Raw genomic sequence first — 18,422 nt, 5'->3', positions numbered from 1 at the left:
CAGTAGCTCCAATTCAAGAGATTTAGCACCATCATTTAATAATGTGTGTTGAGCTCCTTAATGTCCTTTACTTATTGGAAATTACCAAATACATGTCATCTGGGGCTCACAGAATAGTGGGTCCCAGTCACCTCCATTTCTGAAGGAGAAATAAAACTCCAAGAGGGGAATGAATGCATCAAATAAATTACTGTTGAGAGAGAGAGAGACAAAATTTTAAAAAGCTTTCTCTCCTTTAATGAAACTTTTTTCCCTCTCCCTTTTAATTTCATTTTTATTACTTATAAAATAAAGAATTTGAACTAAGTAACCTCATAAACTCCTTGCAGTTCTCATGTTCCATAGTTACCACACAATATGTTAAATGTTCCATCAAGTGTTACTAACATGCCTTTCTTGGTGCAAACACCAACATTTTGCAACTATGCCTGAACATTTTTTCCTTCATAACTCGAAGGTTTTCCAAATTATGAGTGAAGGCAACATCATCACCCCCAGGATGCCCCAAGACTTCCTGTCCACTACTGAAGATTAAATAGCTCTCATATAGCTGTAAAAATTCCTTGTAGACCTTGTTTGTGTCTCAGATTAACCTAAAGAATTATTTCTCTCCATTTCATAGGTGACAAGAAATGACAAAAGAGACTTATTTAGATATACTTTAGATGTATAGTACATATAGAATCTGTTAGCTTCTAAACTACAAGTTTACTCTGCTTACAAATTTTCCTCATTCTGAAAAGTTTCTTGGAAGTAACCTCTGTTCTTATACACACTAAAAATATCTTTTAATGTAACTCTCGAGTATATAAATTGGATTTCATCAAAATTAAAACCCAGTGGTTTTAATTAGGTACTGTAAAAAAAATGAAAAGTCAAACCGCAGACTGGGAGGAAATATTTGTGTGCAGAATATATAAAGATATCTCAAAACTCAATAATAAGAAAACAACCCAATTAAATTGTGGGCACTAATTTTGAATAGACAAAGAAGACATATAAATGACAAATAAGCACATGGAGAGGTAATCATTGTCATTCGCTATTGCAGAGAAGCAAATTAAAATTTCAACGTGATAATAATACACACCTATTAGAATGTTATCATATAAATAAATAAAATTAATAATGTCAAGTGCTGTCAGAGATGTGTAGCAAATTTAACTCTCGTATACTGCTGGTGGTAATACAAAACGGCACGGTCAGTTTGGAAAACGTTTTGACAGTTTTTGGCAACCTAATGTAAACATCCCATACAGTTCAGTAATCTCACTCCTGAGTATGTGCCAAAGTGAAATGAAACTTATGTTCACATGAAAACTATACTAGAAAATTTATAGATGCTTTATTTGTAATTGCCAAATACTGGAAACACTTGAAATGTTCAACTACTAAGTGGATCAAAACAAAACAAAACAAAACAAAAACTGTGGTACATCCATACAAATGCAATACTACTCAGCAAAAAAGGGAACAAACTACTGAAAAACACAGCAAAATGGAGGAATCTGTGATGCATTATGCAAGTGAAAGAAACCAAATCAGTGGATACTAGGGACTGAGAATGAGGTCAAGGAGAATTGACCACAGTATTAATTTTCTACTGCTTCGTAACACATCCGTGGCTTCTCTCATGGCTTCTGTAGGTCAGAAATCAGTGCACAGCTTGGATCAGTGCTTCTGGCTCAAGATCTTTCATGAGGCTGTAGTTAAGCAGTTAAGCTGTCTGCTGGCTGTAGTGTTATCTGAAGACTCAAGTGGGGGTGGATCGGCTTCCAAACTCACTTACATGGTTGTTGTTGGGATTCAGTTTCTTGTGGAGTTTGGGTTGAGGAGCTTAGTTCCTTGCTAACTGGTTAACCTGAGGCCTCTCCTAGTCCCCTGTCATATGTGCTTCTCCAAAGGGCAGTTCACAACACAGCAGGTGACTTTGCTCAGACAGAGTATATGAGAGTACAAGAGAAAGCACCTAAGACATAAGCCACAGTCTTTTTATAACCTAATATCAGAAGTGACATGCCATAACCTTTGCCAAAATTACATTTACTAGAAGGGAGTCATAAAATCCAGCCCACACCCAAGGGGTGGGTTTATACAGGGGGTTGAACACCAGTAGGCAAGAATCACTGGGTGCCATCTTAGAGGCTGCCTCCTATAGGAATCCTCTGGGTCCCATGGATTCTTATTTCTCTCACATTCAAAACACTCACCTCTCCCAAGGTCCTAAACATTTCATCCCATTACATTATAAGTTCAAAGTCCAGAATCTCATCATCTGAATCTGGGAGCCATGGTAGAGTCAGCCTGCCATACACAAAGTGGAACAGGGAACTTTTAGGGGTGATCAACACTGTTCCATATCTTATCTTGATTGTGACAGTGATTACACAGTGGTGTTTGTTTGGCAAAAACTCATAGAACTAAATATCAAAAGGGATGGATTTCACTGTATGTAAGTTGTACCTTAATTTACCAAAAATAGAAACAAGGTAACAAACTCAAGAATATAACATACATACAAACACACATATTACATTAAATTTTGGCCAAACAAATTGAATGATTGGTCAATGTATTAATAAAATATATTTAAAGAAATCTATATTTTGGCACTGGAAAGTAGCATTATTATTTCTAATATAATTAAAAAACCATAATAACATATCATATGCTTAGAAAATCAATAATTTTTTCTTATAGAAGAAGAAAATTATTATTGTTGACAACTTATAATTTTATTAATTTTTTTCACAGAAGGAAGTTTATTGTGATAATATCAATTTTTTCTCTTTAACATTTGGTTTTCTTCCTTAGAACAGACAACTCATCAATTCAAGTATTAGGGAAGATGAACATATATATAAATGTACGATTAACTTTTCCTCATTTACTAAAAAACTGTGGGGACAATTTTCTATAAAATGTATTTTTATAACCACTTTTGAAAATAATTTACTTCAAGTAAACTGAATATAGTCTGTGAAAAAAAACCTCTGTATTTCTTCTTGTTTTTCCCAATTCTGAAAAGTGACAGAGGTAAGGCAGTGGGATCCAGTTACTGCACCCTGTTTATACAGCTGTACTTCATTGAATGAAGGCTTGTGTTACACACAGTTTGTGATAGGAAGTAAATGCTTTTAAAACAACTATAGAGACAGGTCTTTAACCTCCACCCTCATGGATTCTTTGTTCCACCATTTAGCTTCTGTGGAGATTATAAGGAGGTAGTTCCAATGCATATTGTTACCCTCTAATTAAACCCCATCTGATTACCTCATCCACTTGTGAACTCATAATATGGGTACATTATGACGAATTTTTTTAAACAAAAATCCTGAAAGGCCAAACAAAGTAGTGTTTTTATTTGTAATGAAGTTTTTATGTGACAGATTCTGAAATGTTCAATAATGTGTATGTTCTAAAGAGAAAATGGTGTTCAGATTACTTCAGATGTTCAATCTGTAAAAAGTTTTAAAAGATTTAGGAGATTCATCAAATTTATTACCTCTTAGTAATATTCCACACAACATCTGAAGATTTCAAGTGCCTTGGGATTCTTTGTATCGCTCTTATTTTTATAGTTATATAGGCTAGTCAGTAAACCAGAGATTTAGGTTCTAGGTTATTTCAGAGATTATGCTTGGGAAGTTAGAGATCATTATGGTGAAGTAGTTCTCATTTGTGTAAGAACAATTTCCTTCATTGCTCGGGTAGAAATACAGCGTCATTACTAGGAACGATTAGAATGATTAAAGTATGAAACCAGTCAGGATCTAAGTTAGATATAAACTGATGGTTTGTGAAAATACTTGCCCCACTTGAAAATATATGACTTTAATAGAAATGACTTCTGATAGAGCTGTGTATTCATAATCCTGTTCATAATCTCATTCTCACAGAACTAAGTCTTTCTTATATCTCATTTGTTTACCAAAACTCTTTTGCACATTTTATTTGGTAACTCCCTACATAGATTGTCCACAGACCTTTCATTTCCTAAATGAATGGCCAAGAAGAAGTCCACCCAGAATGACTATATCTATGTCTATATCTCCATTTATCCATGCTTTTCATTTTAAAAATTTCTAACAAATTGTTCTGCCATGTGCCATGTATTTTAACTATGAGTATATGGCAGCTGCAGAGACCAATAACTCAATATTTCCACTTTTAGGTTCACTGTTCAGTTCCCATGCATCCAAGCCTAAAAAATTTTAAATTTCTAATCTATACTGGCAGGGATACAATTATCACATCATATGGTTAATTCTATCTCGTGTATTTGTAGCAAAGGACAAAATATAACTTAGTTTAGCTAAGAGCATACTTTCTTTTACTAAAACAGAATATATGGCATTTTGATCTGTAATTCTGGTAGGAAATGAAAAATGAGGGCAGAATGAAAAATGTGGGCTTGTTTTCTTAAATTCCATATACATAGGTGGTTATTATAGTGGCACATTTGCTGTAGAAAAGGCAAGCAACTCTCCTTTAGGTATATATGAATCTCAAGACAGTACGAGGGCAATTTACATAATGTTCGGTGAAAATTAACAATTTGCATTTTCTTTTTTATTTTGAGGACAAACAGCAATTAGGTGGGACAATTTTAGAAATGGTATACTGTTTTGGTGAGGTATGGGAAGAACTGTATGTAACTATTAGTTATTAATATATATCTGTAAATAAAACTGAAACCTTAAATCTTAGGGCCAGATGTTATTCTGCTTTGCCTCTTATTCCAATAGACAGATTTTGAAATTTCTTAAAAAGCCATTAGGGAAATATTTCATTCCAAAATTTATACACCAATTTCTCCCATCAGAGTACTCTTCTTTAATTAGAAATATGTTATCACATGCTGAAAACTTATCACAATGCATTGACTGTATTTGTTACAACATTACCAGTTGGCTTTTATGATTTGTCACGTTGTAATATGTTAGGAAAGTGTAAGTTTGGAAGTCATTTCAGTTTCCTGAAGGCATTTAATTATATCATATACACTATACATATTTATTGGCTGTGTTTCAATTTTTTTATTTCTTTGTAATTTATACCATCTCTGCTTCCAAAAATGATTTGAGGCAGCTCATTTTAATTATAATTATATTGGCTAGGTTTTTCAGAGATGTTCGAGATTTTTCTTCCTCACTCAACAGAGCAGCATACATAACTGAAAATGAAAATTGCTTTGTTCTTATTGTCATGGCTCATTTCAAATTGTGTGTTTTGCAGAGGTTAATTTTATGTGGGCTGCACACCAAACACACCACAGTTCAGAAGACTATAACTTATCCACAGCGCTGAGACAGTCTGTCTTCCAACTGTACACTTCCTGGGTAAGTTTATGAAATTGAATAAAGGTGATAATATAATTTCATTTAGTCACAACTGTTTCTGTTTCCTCCAAGTAAATGAATAGAAGCTGTTTTACAAAAAATGCTTCTTTCTCCTCTGTAAGGCCAGACACTAAAGTGTTTCCTTCTCCTCTGTGAAGCCAGACACACATGAAGGAAGTGGTTTTTTCCAATGGTAGTCTTTTACTTGAGGCCCCAAAACTCACGGTGAGAAAGTGGCTGGCTGTTCTTTATTTACTGTCAACTGAGGAGTGTGACATATAGACAATGTATCTCAATTCAAATATATGTAAAGATTTCATTACAAACTTTTAAAAACAGTTTTTAAAAAATCAGTTCCCATTTCTGGATGCTTGAGTAAAATCTAATTAAATTCTTTGCTTTTTATCTATGTATTAGCATAGTTAGTACAATGCTCAACAGAAAGTTTGGCTCTAAAGTATTTTAACATAAGGAAATGACAAGACTAATGAATACCAGAAATCGCCTCTAGTTCTAAGATTCTTCTCATTCTCTGGGCAAACCTGGTCCACTTGGTATCAGACCTCATCTGTGATTGTCCCTCTTTAGCTCTTCTGAGCTGTCTAAAGTACTGCTGCTAAAATGCACCTTGAGCTAGAAAGTCAGAGTTATCAATGTATAAGTGCATTCATCAGTAGCTGTTTACTAATGATAAATTATAATGATAATAATACAAATGTTCATCTGTATGGTTCTTAATAGTTTGCATGTATAATACTTCTATTAGATATGATTATTGAATATTTTCTATGTGCCGGACAATCATCTAAGACCTCTTTATGTATTAATTCATTTGTTTTTCATGACAACTTCAAGGCATAGGTACTAGTATAACTCTCATTTCAAAATGATAACTGAGTCCATAGTTTAGTCACAAAACTAGTAAAGGGAGGAGTAGAATTTGAACTCATTCAACCTGGCTGCAAAGATCTTAACCTCTACACTAAATTCTCTTCTATGTACCTCTGTATTGTTTTTCACTTATGTCATATCTTTTGATCCCTGCCCCCCGTGCTATGCTAGATCAAGTATTACCATTATCAGGTACCTGTAGGTCAATGAGGTTAATTACACAACCAGTAAGTGACAAAGTCCCATATTTGAAATCAGATTCTTCATAATCAATAGAAAGATGTACTGGCATGTGTTCTGACCCAAACAGGAGCATAGGTCATACAAATGGATAAGCCAATGGTGGCACTAATACATTTGCTGCAAAGGATATTGAAGGAAATCCACCCCCTGCTCCCCACACCATACACCTATGTTACAGCTTATATTAATTTCCTAGGCCTGTTGTAACAAAGTACCACAACCTGGGTGGTTTAGAACAACAGAATTGTATTGTTTCACAGTTCTGGAGGCCAGAAGTTTGAAACCAGTGCTGGCAGGGTCATGGTCCCTCTGAAAACTCTAGGGGAGCAGCTGTTCAAGTCCTTTCTCCTAACTTCTCCAATCTTCACTCCCCATGGGAGTCTGATCTTCACATGGGGGTCTCCCTGTGTCTGTGTTCAAATTTCTCTTTTTTTATAAGGACACTAGTCATGTTGAATTAGGAGCCCACCCTACTCCCTTATGACCACATCTTAACTAATCACATCTGCAATGATCCTATTTCCAAACAAGGTCACATTCTGAGGTATTAGGGAATAGGATTTCAACACATGAACTTTAGAGTGACATGATTCAATGTATAACACAGCTCTAAGCAATATACATGGAAAAGAAAGAAAGAAAGATAGATAGATGGATAGATAATTTCCCCCTCACATCTTCTATAGCCAGCTTGTGCTGGAACTTTAGAAGGTTAAAAGTAGAGGAACATACTACCTATTACACGCTGTATATACCTCAAGACTGGTCCAGTGAATGGAGGGAAGGACAGGCTCCTGACTGGGGAGGAGAATACTGTCCACCCTCCCTTCTTAAGGAATAGCTGCATTAATACAAATTGTTATTATCCTATACAAAATAGGCTGACTATATGACTGATTAAAATAATAATCTCAAAAATATTTATTCTCTCCTGATTTATATATTACTCTTTGCATAAGGATAACTCAAACCACCAGCAGTTACATTTTGGGGGAGAAAGTCTCCAAGGGATGTAGCTATGTTGGAAGTTGCTCCAGGTAAATCAGTGTCATTAATGAGTTAATTATCTGAGGAATGATCAAAGGAAAATTTTCTATCTGAGCATCAGAGATTTCAGAAGTAGAAGAAACCTGGGAGATACGATATTTAAATCATCTATTTTTAAAGCTACAAAATGAATCTCAGGGGAGCCCACCCATCATCCAGTATTGAACATTGTTGGCTGGAACAGTCCAGACATCTTACTCCCATCTTTATCCTGGTCTAGCTTGTGTCCTTTCCCCTATTATATCAATGCATCCAAAGATACAGATTAGTGAAAACTGAAGTGAAATGCAGGTTCACACCTATTTATTGCCAGACTAAATTCCCTTTATAACCTCTTATCACTTTGCCAAAGACACAGAAAATATGCTGAATAAGTAAATGAGCATTGGGAACGCATTACAGCTTTTAATTTGGGGTGGAGATGGGGAGGAAGAGAGGATTTCCAGTATGGGACATGAAAGGTAGAGATTGTCAATCAGCCTGGATTCTTGGTTAATATTTGTAAGTGTGCCAGAAGATAACTTGGATGGTTTCAGGATCCGTGATGGTTGCCAGTCTGTGATAGCTCTTTCTAGACATTAAAATCAGAGTTGTCAGGTCTCTTCATTTTCTTTGCATCTTTTGTAAGATTCTTTTCATCGATACAGCTATATAAGGCATATAATTTGGTAGCTACTAAGGTAACAATGTATTTTAGAACAAATAATAAATGGGTCATGTCTTTGGAGAGAAAATTGTGAAATGAGAAGAAAAATTAAGCTCAGAGTGCTTTTCTTTGACATTACTATGAAAATTAGGGTGGCAGGCCTGTCATTTAAAGTAGTTAAAGATGAGAATTTATAGCCATACTTTTTGCATTTTTTAAATCCAGTTTTAGGTGATTTAACATTACTTATCCCCAAAGAGCTACAATTAGTGGAGTAACTTTTTTTCCCCAAATTATTGATTTTTTTTTATTGAAGTGTAGTCAATGTACAATATTATATGTTACAGGTATACAAAATAGTGATTCATAATTTTTAAAGGTTATACTTCATTTATAGTTATTATAAAATATTGGCTATATTCCCTGTATTTGTTGGGGAAGCTAGTAAAGTAGTCGTGTTCAGGCTTCAGAGGCCACACTAGGCCTCTCTCTGACCTGACAATGACACTAAAGCCGGCTGCATGCCAAACTGCTGAGCTACACCCAGGCCAAAGGGGTGGCGCCAGCACACACTGTAAACCACTAGATAAGATAGAGAGTAAGTCCTGGGACTTCTTGCACCTTGAGGGTCTGGCCAGCCCCTGGGGATCAAGAACATTCCAAGACTTATGAGTTAAGACCAAGGCATTTATGACAATAACCAGAGCTGCAAGCTTGCATGTAGGTTGATTGTTATCAGCATGCGGCCTGGTGCTAAAAACTGGCCTCCTTCGAGTGGCAAACTGAAGTCTCACCTGTGGGGTGGATGCACCGCCTGGGACCCTTCCCAACTGGGACTCCAGCTTTCTGTTACTTGGGACTTCCCAGCTGCTATTTGAATCTGGATGTAGGTGTCGGACCAATCTGATGATATATACTCTGTTATGTCTCTCTAATACTTTTATTCATCCCCTTCTAATGCCTGTATATTGAAATTAAGTTAAATAATCTTCTATTAAAAAATTAATTAAGTCTGCTCAGTTGTGTGAGATGAGTGGTTATTTTGCCAGTGAATCCAACGAACCTTGAAACAGAAAGAAGGATTTCAGCAAAACAGTATTGTACAATATATACTTGTTTATTTTGTACAATTATAGTTTATACCTCTTAATCCCCTATCCCTATATTGCCCCTTTTGGTAGCACCTTTTTAAGTGAGGCTTATTCATTATAATTAATTATTATAATTAAATACATTAATATTAATTATAATAATTAAATATATGGTTTTGCTTGCTACTTCAGTCTTTTATTATACATCTTAATAATATAATGCCTTAAACATGATAGTCTCTCCACTTTGCAAATAATAAAATGTGTCTAGACTCATGAATATTATGTAATATATAATAGGGTCAAGGTTAACATCTCATTTTCTTCCAACTTCATAAATAAAATATCTGAATGCTACAGCTTTATATTCAAAACATAGTTATAGAAGTGCTCAAAAAATAAAAGAATGGGATAAGTCAAAGGGTTACAGGAGCCAATTTGAAAGAGCTCCCAATGGCCAAAATGTGGAACAATTTGAACAACAAAATATATAACATAGTGTGAAGTTACAATCCAAAGTATAAAATAAATATCTTTGAAATCAGTCCACATTGACATAGATAAATGATTAAATACATAAATAAATAGGAACAAATAAATGGGAAACGAAATCCCCTAAAGAATTTCAAGAGAATTTCAAATTATATATGTGGATACTGCCCCCATCCAGGAAATGGAGGTTAATACCTCCTTTACCATTGCCCTTTGAGTGTGGACTCTAATAACTCCTTCACAAAGAATAGAGTATGGAAAGGGACAAAGGGTGGGGTGGAAGTGGAAGTTTAACTTTAGATTGAAGAAACTTAGCAAACACAATAAATCGCGGGTCAAAGTTTACATCATCAGGTTGTATTGGTAGCAGGTACCCTTTGATAAGATGTGATAAAATTATGCTGTTGGTATGTACCCTATGACAAGATACATGGGAATGGACCTTCACCCCTGTGGTCTTTGTCACCAAAACCCATAACCCCAGTTTAACCATAAGAAAAGACATGTGTCAAACCCAAATTGAGTGACATTCTACAAAATACCTAACCAGTACTCGAAAGTGTAAAGGTTATGAAACACAGAGAATGTCTGAGAAACTGTCACAGATCAGAGGAGACTATAAGATACAAAACTAAATGTAATGTTTTATCCTAGATGGATCCTAAAGCAGGAAAAGAATATTAGGGGGGAAGAAAAACAGAACTAATGAAATCTAAATAAGGTGTAGAGTTTAGTGGAGTTTAGTTAAAAGTAATGTACTGGGCTTCCCTGGTGGCACAGTGGTTGAGAGTCCGCCTGCCGATGCAGGGGACACGGGTTCGTACCCTGGTCCGGGAGGATCCCACATGCCGCGGAGCGGCTGGGCCCGTGAGCCATGGCCACTGAGCCTGCGCGTCCGGAGCCTGTGCTCCGCAACGGGAGAGGCCACAACAGTGAGAGGCCCGCGTACCGCAAAAAAAAAAAAAAAAAAAAAAAAAAGTAATGTACCACTGTCACTTCCTTAGTTGTTTCAATGCAGCTTAGTAATATGTTAACAATACAGAGTCTGGGGGTAGCAGGGGAGGTAATGTAGCAACTTCCTATATTATCTTTGCAACCCTTTTGCAAGTATAAATCTATTATAAAATAAATAGTTCATTAAAAGATAGAGCTACATGTCCATACCTGCATTTTCAAACTCAGAGCCACTGTAGATCATATACCAACTCTAGAAAAAAACAACTTAGATCTAGCCATTAGCAATAGACATTGATTCCTGGAACCCCCTAGAGTATCATAAAGAACAATGATTCAGCCATGCAGTTGTTAAACTGGCTGTTGTTCTAAAGTAGCTATGTTTCCATTCTTAATGTCTCAATCCAACACTCATTTTCCAAAATGTCAGCTCTGAACAAGCTAAACTCCTTCATTGCTGTTAGAAAGGAACCTCATAGAGTCCTTATCACAGGCAGAGCTGGTCTAAACCTGATCCAACCTGTTTCCAATCTCATCTTCCACCCTCCCCCATTGTCACCCCATCCAGTTTAACAATTAATTTTCAATTCTCTAAATCTACCATGACACAATGCCTTGATATTTTATTGAACATACAGTTATCTCTGCCTAGAAAGTTATTTATGCTTTACCTCTGATTGTTATATCCTTCAAGATTCATTTCTCTTTTACAGCCACCTTCCTAACTTCCCCAGGTCACTTTTTTTTTTTCTTTCTGTCCTCCCATAAAGCCTTGCATATTCTATTATAATACTTATTTGCATTGTTGTCTTTCACACCAGCATGTAAACTTTGAAGGAAATGAACCTACTTCTATTTTTCCACTGTTACATACTTAGCATGTATAAAGTGCCTTATGCAGTCAGTGCTTAATAAATGCACATAACATGAATGAATGAAACAAAAAGTTTAATAGTTGTCAAAGAAATTATTTTTCTAAGTTACCTAGGGTAAGACCAGTGTGTGAAATAATTTAAATCTGTCAGTCATTTAAATGTTTATGATCTAACAGATCCTCAAAAAATTAGAGCACAGCGTGAGTAACTTAATTATTTTTTGGAATAAAATATATTTTAACATATTTGCATGACATATGAAGCTATTGAATGGGAAATAGTACACTATCTACATTTCAGTAGGTGAGTATTTCTTTTAAAAGCAGTAAAAAATGATAAACAGTTAGTTTAAATGACTGGGTTATGTAATTTTTTTTAAAGCTCTATAGTATCTGTCAGAGGTACTTGTTTTTTAGGTTGGTATTATCAATATTCCAAGAATTAGTAAAATATGTTTAGAGCATATTAGCAATCTAAAAATAAGTAAATTTTAACCAGTATCAGAGGAAAGGCATACAGTTAAAATACCAATTTGTGAAAACGTTTATATCTGTAAGTTAGGGAATATGTAAATGTATGATGATATTATTTTTGAGCATAATAATTTCAAAATACATATTAATTTCATTGAGGAAACAGTAGAGAACAACTCACTTGGAAGAAAGAAGTCTGGGTTCCAGCCTTAGATCAGTTATTAGCTAGATTTGCCACACTGAACCAATTAAGTAATGTTTGAATCTCAGTGATTTTGAACATGAAATTAGGCATTAATATTTGCTCTGCCTTCTCATATTGTTATTGGAAGATCACCTTAAATAATGTGTGTAAATTCTTTAAATTCTTTGAACTATATGAAGTATGATTCACATGTATAATATTGTTTTTATATTACACATAAAACCGCAGAGGAACTTTTAGTGAAATCTCAGATCTTTTTATTATGACACACTCTCTGCCAAACTACATAAGCAAAGACTATTTTTCAATATATGGGAGTTGGAGTTATATAAAGATAAATGCAAACAAATAAAGACACAAAAAACTAACAACTTTGATGTAATGCAGTCAAATGCAGTGGGGATAAAATTCTCACAACTCTTATGTCACAGAAGGAAAACATGCCTTGAGCCTCCCATGAAGTAAAAAAAAAACAAAACTTCTCTCAGGACCTTGCCTCAGAACTCCAAGGTATCCCTTCACCACCCTCAACCTCCATTCAAGGACATTAGTAAGACAAAGTTTATGTTCATACATTAAATAAAAGAAGCACTTTGCCAGTTTGTGTGTTGACCAGTTTTAGATCCTTGATTCTAGCACAGATCAGCAAAATGGAACTATTCTGGTGCTTACCAAGCCATTTTGAAATTTGGTAAAAATAAAATTTTCCCCTGATTTTTGATATTTTTCTTTACAGAAATCTGATAGTCACTTGTAGTCCTTATAATGAAAGATAAATAAGGGTATCATAGTGAAGACCTCTACATAAAACAGCATTATCTTATTGGCCTTTAAAAAAAATGTTCAAGTGGCTAAAACACTCCCTTTACATGTTATTTTTCTTGTTTTGAGAAACGCATCCACTCCTGTTTTTTTCTATATACACTTTTGACTGACAGAGGTCTTCATGGTGGCAGAGGTTGGGGATATGAAGAGAAGTAAGACATGAGCTTTTGTTCTTAAGGTGATTGCTTTCCTTGGAGGGATTCAATCAAGTCTACAGCCATTGTAATACAAATTGTTAAGGATTTAGAGAGAGATGTCTGCTCTGAGAACCAAGGAGGGTCAAGTGAAGCACCACAGAAGAAACGAGGCTTGAGCCCAATCTGTAAGAAGAAAAAAATTTTGCCATGAATATGGTTATAAGTGGAACATTATGTAGAAGGAGAATGTCTGTGAAAACACGAAATTATGAACAAATATGATAAACGTAGGGAATGGCAAGTAACATGTATGGTATGCGTATTATTTTCTTAGAACTGCCCTAACAAAGTACCAAAAACTGTGACTTAGAACACCTGAAGTGCATTGTCTCACAGTTCTGGAGGCTAGAAATCTAAGATCAAGGTATCGGCAGGATTGGTTCCTTCTGAGGGCTGTGAGGAAGCATCAGATCCACAGCTTCTTGTGGTTTGCTGGCAGTTTTTGGTGTTCCTAGTGTTGTAGATGTATCACTCCGATTGCTGCCTCCCTCTTCACTGAAGTTCCTCCTGGGTTCATGTCTGTCTCTGTGTCCAAATCTTCCCTTTTTAGGGGACATAATTCAACCCATCACGGTATGAGTATGGCTAGAATACAGGATGTATAAGAAGGCGGAATGGGGAAAAGGGGAAATGGCTAAGAGCACAGAAATGGGAACAGAAGGGTGGGCCCAGATTTCTTAAAGAAGACTTTCTAAGTGGAAACACAAGCACTTTCTCCAAACATCACAATTTAAGTAGATGTGTTTTAAGGATGGAGATGGGTACTCTACCTGCAATCAGAGGAATTGGATGTCTGTCATTGCTAATCACAGACTTAAGGAATTATTCAATCTTTAGTTTCTCAATTCTCAAGGAAAATGTCTGTAAAGTATTACAGAAATAAACAAGAATCATAGAAGTGCAGCTATTAGTCAGGTTAAACTACTTTATTAAAATAAAGTAGACATGAATCTGGAGCTCAAAAGATTTTTTAAAAAATATTTATTTCAAAGTAATTATACCCTTGAGCTTCAACCATTTTGCTTACAGCTTATTCATGGACAGCTCTCCTCTGTCAACCCCTGCTTTTTCTCCCAACTTGTCATTCCTCGTGGCTTTCCTTCCTACTTCATCTAACCTAAGATGCTTAATGCCCATGACGCTAGCAAGTACAGGCTACCTCCTTCTGCTACATCTGCCCTTAAGTCCCCAAGCCTTGCTTGAATCTGGTCACTCACCTGCTTCACTGCCACACCCAGCTTGCTGAGCGCCATGGGTGTCCTCCATCACCAGCTGGGAGTTTGGTGCCCCTCCACGAATGGCTTCGAAACCCAAATGAGCTGTCAGTGCTGCTAACCAAGCCATAAACATGAGCCTCTCCCCTACCTGGAAGAAGGCTTTCTAAAATTCCTCAGTCTCCTCAAGATCTTTCCACTGCTGCCCCTGTTTGTCAGCCAATAAATGAATTTAAAACTTCACAGAGAAATTAGTTTTTCTGGTTTTCCCTCTCTATATTTCTGTTCAGATATTTTCATTAAGATTTGTGAATTCACAGGTACATATACTTAAAAAAAATTATTTTTCATTTAATTTAATTAAAAACATTTTATATTATATTGGAGTATAGTTGATTAACAATGTTGTGTTTGTTTCAGGCATACAGCAAAGTGATTCAGTTATACATATACATGTATCTATTCTTTTTCAAGTTCTTTTCCCATTTAGGTTCATAGATAACCAACAAGGACCTACTGCATATCCTTTACCTCTAGTTTTGCAGAAAATGTTCACCTCTCTTCAGTAGGTCTAATCCTTAGATTGGTGACATTGGTCCTACTGTGTTCCTCTGTTGGACTTTGTCCTGTCAATGACTCCTGGCATTTGTCCCTCTTCCTCTCAACTGGCTCCTTCTGAATATACCATAAATATATTCATGTCTCTCACATTAAAACACACACACACACACACACACACACACACACACACACACACACACACACAATATCTCCTCCCTCATCCATATGTTCTATTCAAGAAATACCTCCAGCTCTCTCCTTCCTTGTTCTTGGAGAAAGAGAGAAGTAAATCAAACCTACCTCTGTTTCATCACCTCCTTTGAATGATTCTTCAACTTACTGAGGTTTGCATTCCAGGCCTACTGCTCCACTGATCCATAGCTGCAAATCCAGTGTCGTTTTTTAGTTCAGTTGATATTTTCGGGACATATTTGCTTCCTCAACAGCTTTCTTGGAATATTCCTCAAGGGCTTCAACACAGTATACCCTAAGATGAACTTAATAAATCTACTCTTCCTCCTGTTCATCATCTTGGTGAACAACATCACCCTTCACACAAGCCAGGTATCTGGGTGTCTTCTAATTCTCCTCTGTTTCTCTCATTTCCTATGTTTAAATAGTTACCAAATTCATTGGTCTCTTGTATATATTCTGCCTCTCCATTCCCATGGCTGCTGCTGTGGTGAATGTGCATGATTTTTTACTGGGCTATACAAATAGGATTTCATACCACTTTTATATTTCTTACAAGCTTAAAAATCACACGTTAACTACTCCCTCCTGGCCTAGGATAAATCCAATCTCCTTAGAATGGCATTAAAGTGCTCCCTCTCTGGTTTGACCAATGTCTAAATTATCTTTTGTTTTTGTTTGGCTGTGGTGAGCCACAGATTCCCCAGAGCCTTCCTGATGAAAGCTATACATTGTTTCTTTAGAAAATCACACATTTCCCCCATACATACAAGTTCACACTTTATTATAGTCCTATCCAGGGGGTTCACAGACTCCTTAAGATCTATCCATGAATTCCATGGTTCCCCCCAATCTCTTGCCCTTTCTCTAATGGCTTCTGCAGTGCCAGAATACTCACGGTTCCCCCTCAAGGCCATGTTGCTTTTTCCTTCATGATGCTTCCTCATACCACCCCTGCCTGCCCCATTTACTTGATGAACAGAATAAAACCCACTCATCTCCTTCCCATTAGCCTAAGGTCACCTCTAGACCTATCTTTATTCTCTCCTCACACATACAGATTTGTGTTGTTTCTCTCCTTCATGACCCTATTATATATGACCTCTATCAAAAGATAATAAAATAACCTAAGGTAGATAGTGTAATTTAAGGCAAAAGAGCCTTGGAGTCAGAATAACATGGGTTTGAATGCACGGTAGAAATGGATATATTCGGGAAACAGTATAATATCCTCTGGCCCAGGTACTAAGAGTTTAAGTTTGAGGAAGGAGAAATTTCTTCTGACAAATTAGTACCATCTGAAGCTTTATGATGCAAGTGGCATTTAAACCAATTTTTAAAACTGTGTAGGATTTGGAAGTAGAGAAGAAGAAAAGAATTCTCAGAACTAGTTGACATTTACTAAGCTGATCTCAATTTTAGAAATTGGAACCTTAATTGTATCATTAGACTCTTTTTATAGTATTATATTAATCACAAGAAATTAATTTTAATATGATTCATGTGACTTACTCCCTGACATATATCTTTATTTCTTATTAGAAATGTTATTTTTTGTAATTTATGTTGAGTTCATTTTTCTAATTGTAAGTTCATCATTATATTTACTGATTTGTAAGATTTGAGACATTGTTTCATCAATTTTTAAAAATTGAAGTATAGTTGATTTATAATGTTTCAGGTGTATAGCAAAGTGATTCAGTTAAATATACATATGTGTATATATACATATGAGTATATATATATATATATATATCCACATATATAATACTTTTCCACATTCTTCCCCATTATAGGTTATTACAAGATATCGAATATAGTTCCCTGTGCTAAAGTAGATCCTTGTTGTTTATCTAATTTATATATAGTAGTGTGTATCTGTTAATCCCAATATCCCAATTTATCCAAACCCCCTCCCCCCTTTCCCTTTGGTAATTATGTTTTTTCCATGCCTATGAGTCGATTTCTGTTTTGTAAATAAATTCATTTGTATCACATTTTTTGTTCCACATATAAGTGATATCATATATTTATCTTTCTCTGTCTGATTTACTTTACTTAGTATGATAATCTCTAGGTCCATCCATGTTGCTGCCAATGGCATTATTTCATTCTTTTTTAATGGCTGAGTAATATTGCATTGTATCAAGATACCACATCTTCTTTATCCATTCATCTGTCGATGGACATTTAGGTTGCTTCCATGTCTTGGCTATTGTAAATAGGGCTGCTGTGAACATTGAGGTGTATGGATCTTTCAAATTAGAGTTCTCTTCAGCTGTATGCCCAGGAGTGGGATTGCCGGATCATATGGTAACTCTATTTTTACTTTTTAAGGAACCTCCATACTGTTCTCCACAGTGGCTGCACCACTTTACATTCCCACCAACAGAGTAGGAGGGTTCCCTTTTCTCCACACCCTCTCCAGCACTGATTATTTTTAGAGTTTTTTATGATGGTCATTCTAAGCGGTGTGAGGCCGTACCTCATTGTAGTTTTGATTTGCATTTCTCTAATAATTAGCAATGTTGAGCATCTTTTCAGGTGCCTGTTGGCCATCTGGATGTCTTCTTTGGAGAAATGTCTGTTTCTTCCCATTTTTTGATTTGATTTTTTTTCGACATTGAGCTGTTTGTATATTTTTGAAATTAAGCCCTTGGCAGTAGCATCATTTGCAAATATTTTCTTCCATTCCATATGTTATCTTTTTGTTTATGGTTTCCTTTGCTCTGCAAAAGCTTTTAAGTTTAATTAGGTCCCATTGTTTATTTTTGCTTTTGTTTCCATTACTCTAGGAGATGTATTCAAAAAAATATTGCTGCAATTTATGTCAAAGAGTGTTCTGCCTATGTTTTCCTCTAGGAATTTTATAGTATCAAGTCTTACATTTGGGTCATTAATCCATTTGAAGATTATTTTTGTATATGGTGTTAGAAAATGTTCTAATTTTATTCTTTTACATGTAGCTGTCCAGTTTTCCCAGTACCAGTTATTGAAGAGACTGTCTTTTCTCCATTATATATTCTTGCCTTCTTTGTCATAGATTAATTGACTGTAAGTGTGTGGGTTTATTTCTGGACTTTCTAACCTGTTCCATTGATCTATGTGTTTGGTTTTGTGCCAGTACCATACCGTTTTGATTACTGTTGTTTTGTAGTATAGTCTGAAGTCAGG

General features: G+C 35.6%; 1 protein-coding gene across 2 annotated transcripts in view; it reads left to right on the top strand.

Annotated features, from left to right (window-relative positions):
* AGMO (alkylglycerol monooxygenase) overlaps positions 1-18,422 on the top strand; it is a 374,135-nt gene that overhangs the window by 152,537 nt on the left and 203,176 nt on the right. For both annotated transcript variants that reach the window (XM_082662251.1, XM_082662250.1), the window contains exon 6: positions 5,239-5,342. In XM_082662251.1, the coding sequence (XP_082518377.1) occupies positions 5,239-5,342 (104 nt within the window). The remainder of the gene's footprint in view (positions 1-5,238; positions 5,343-18,422) is intronic.

This window comes from Grampus griseus (genome assembly GCF_964374135.1).
Source record: "Grampus griseus genome assembly, chromosome: 9".
Lineage (NCBI taxonomy): Eukaryota > Metazoa > Chordata > Mammalia > Artiodactyla > Delphinidae > Grampus > Grampus griseus.
Note: the sequence above shows the minus strand (reverse complement) of the source record. Positions and strands in the feature narration are given on the sequence as shown.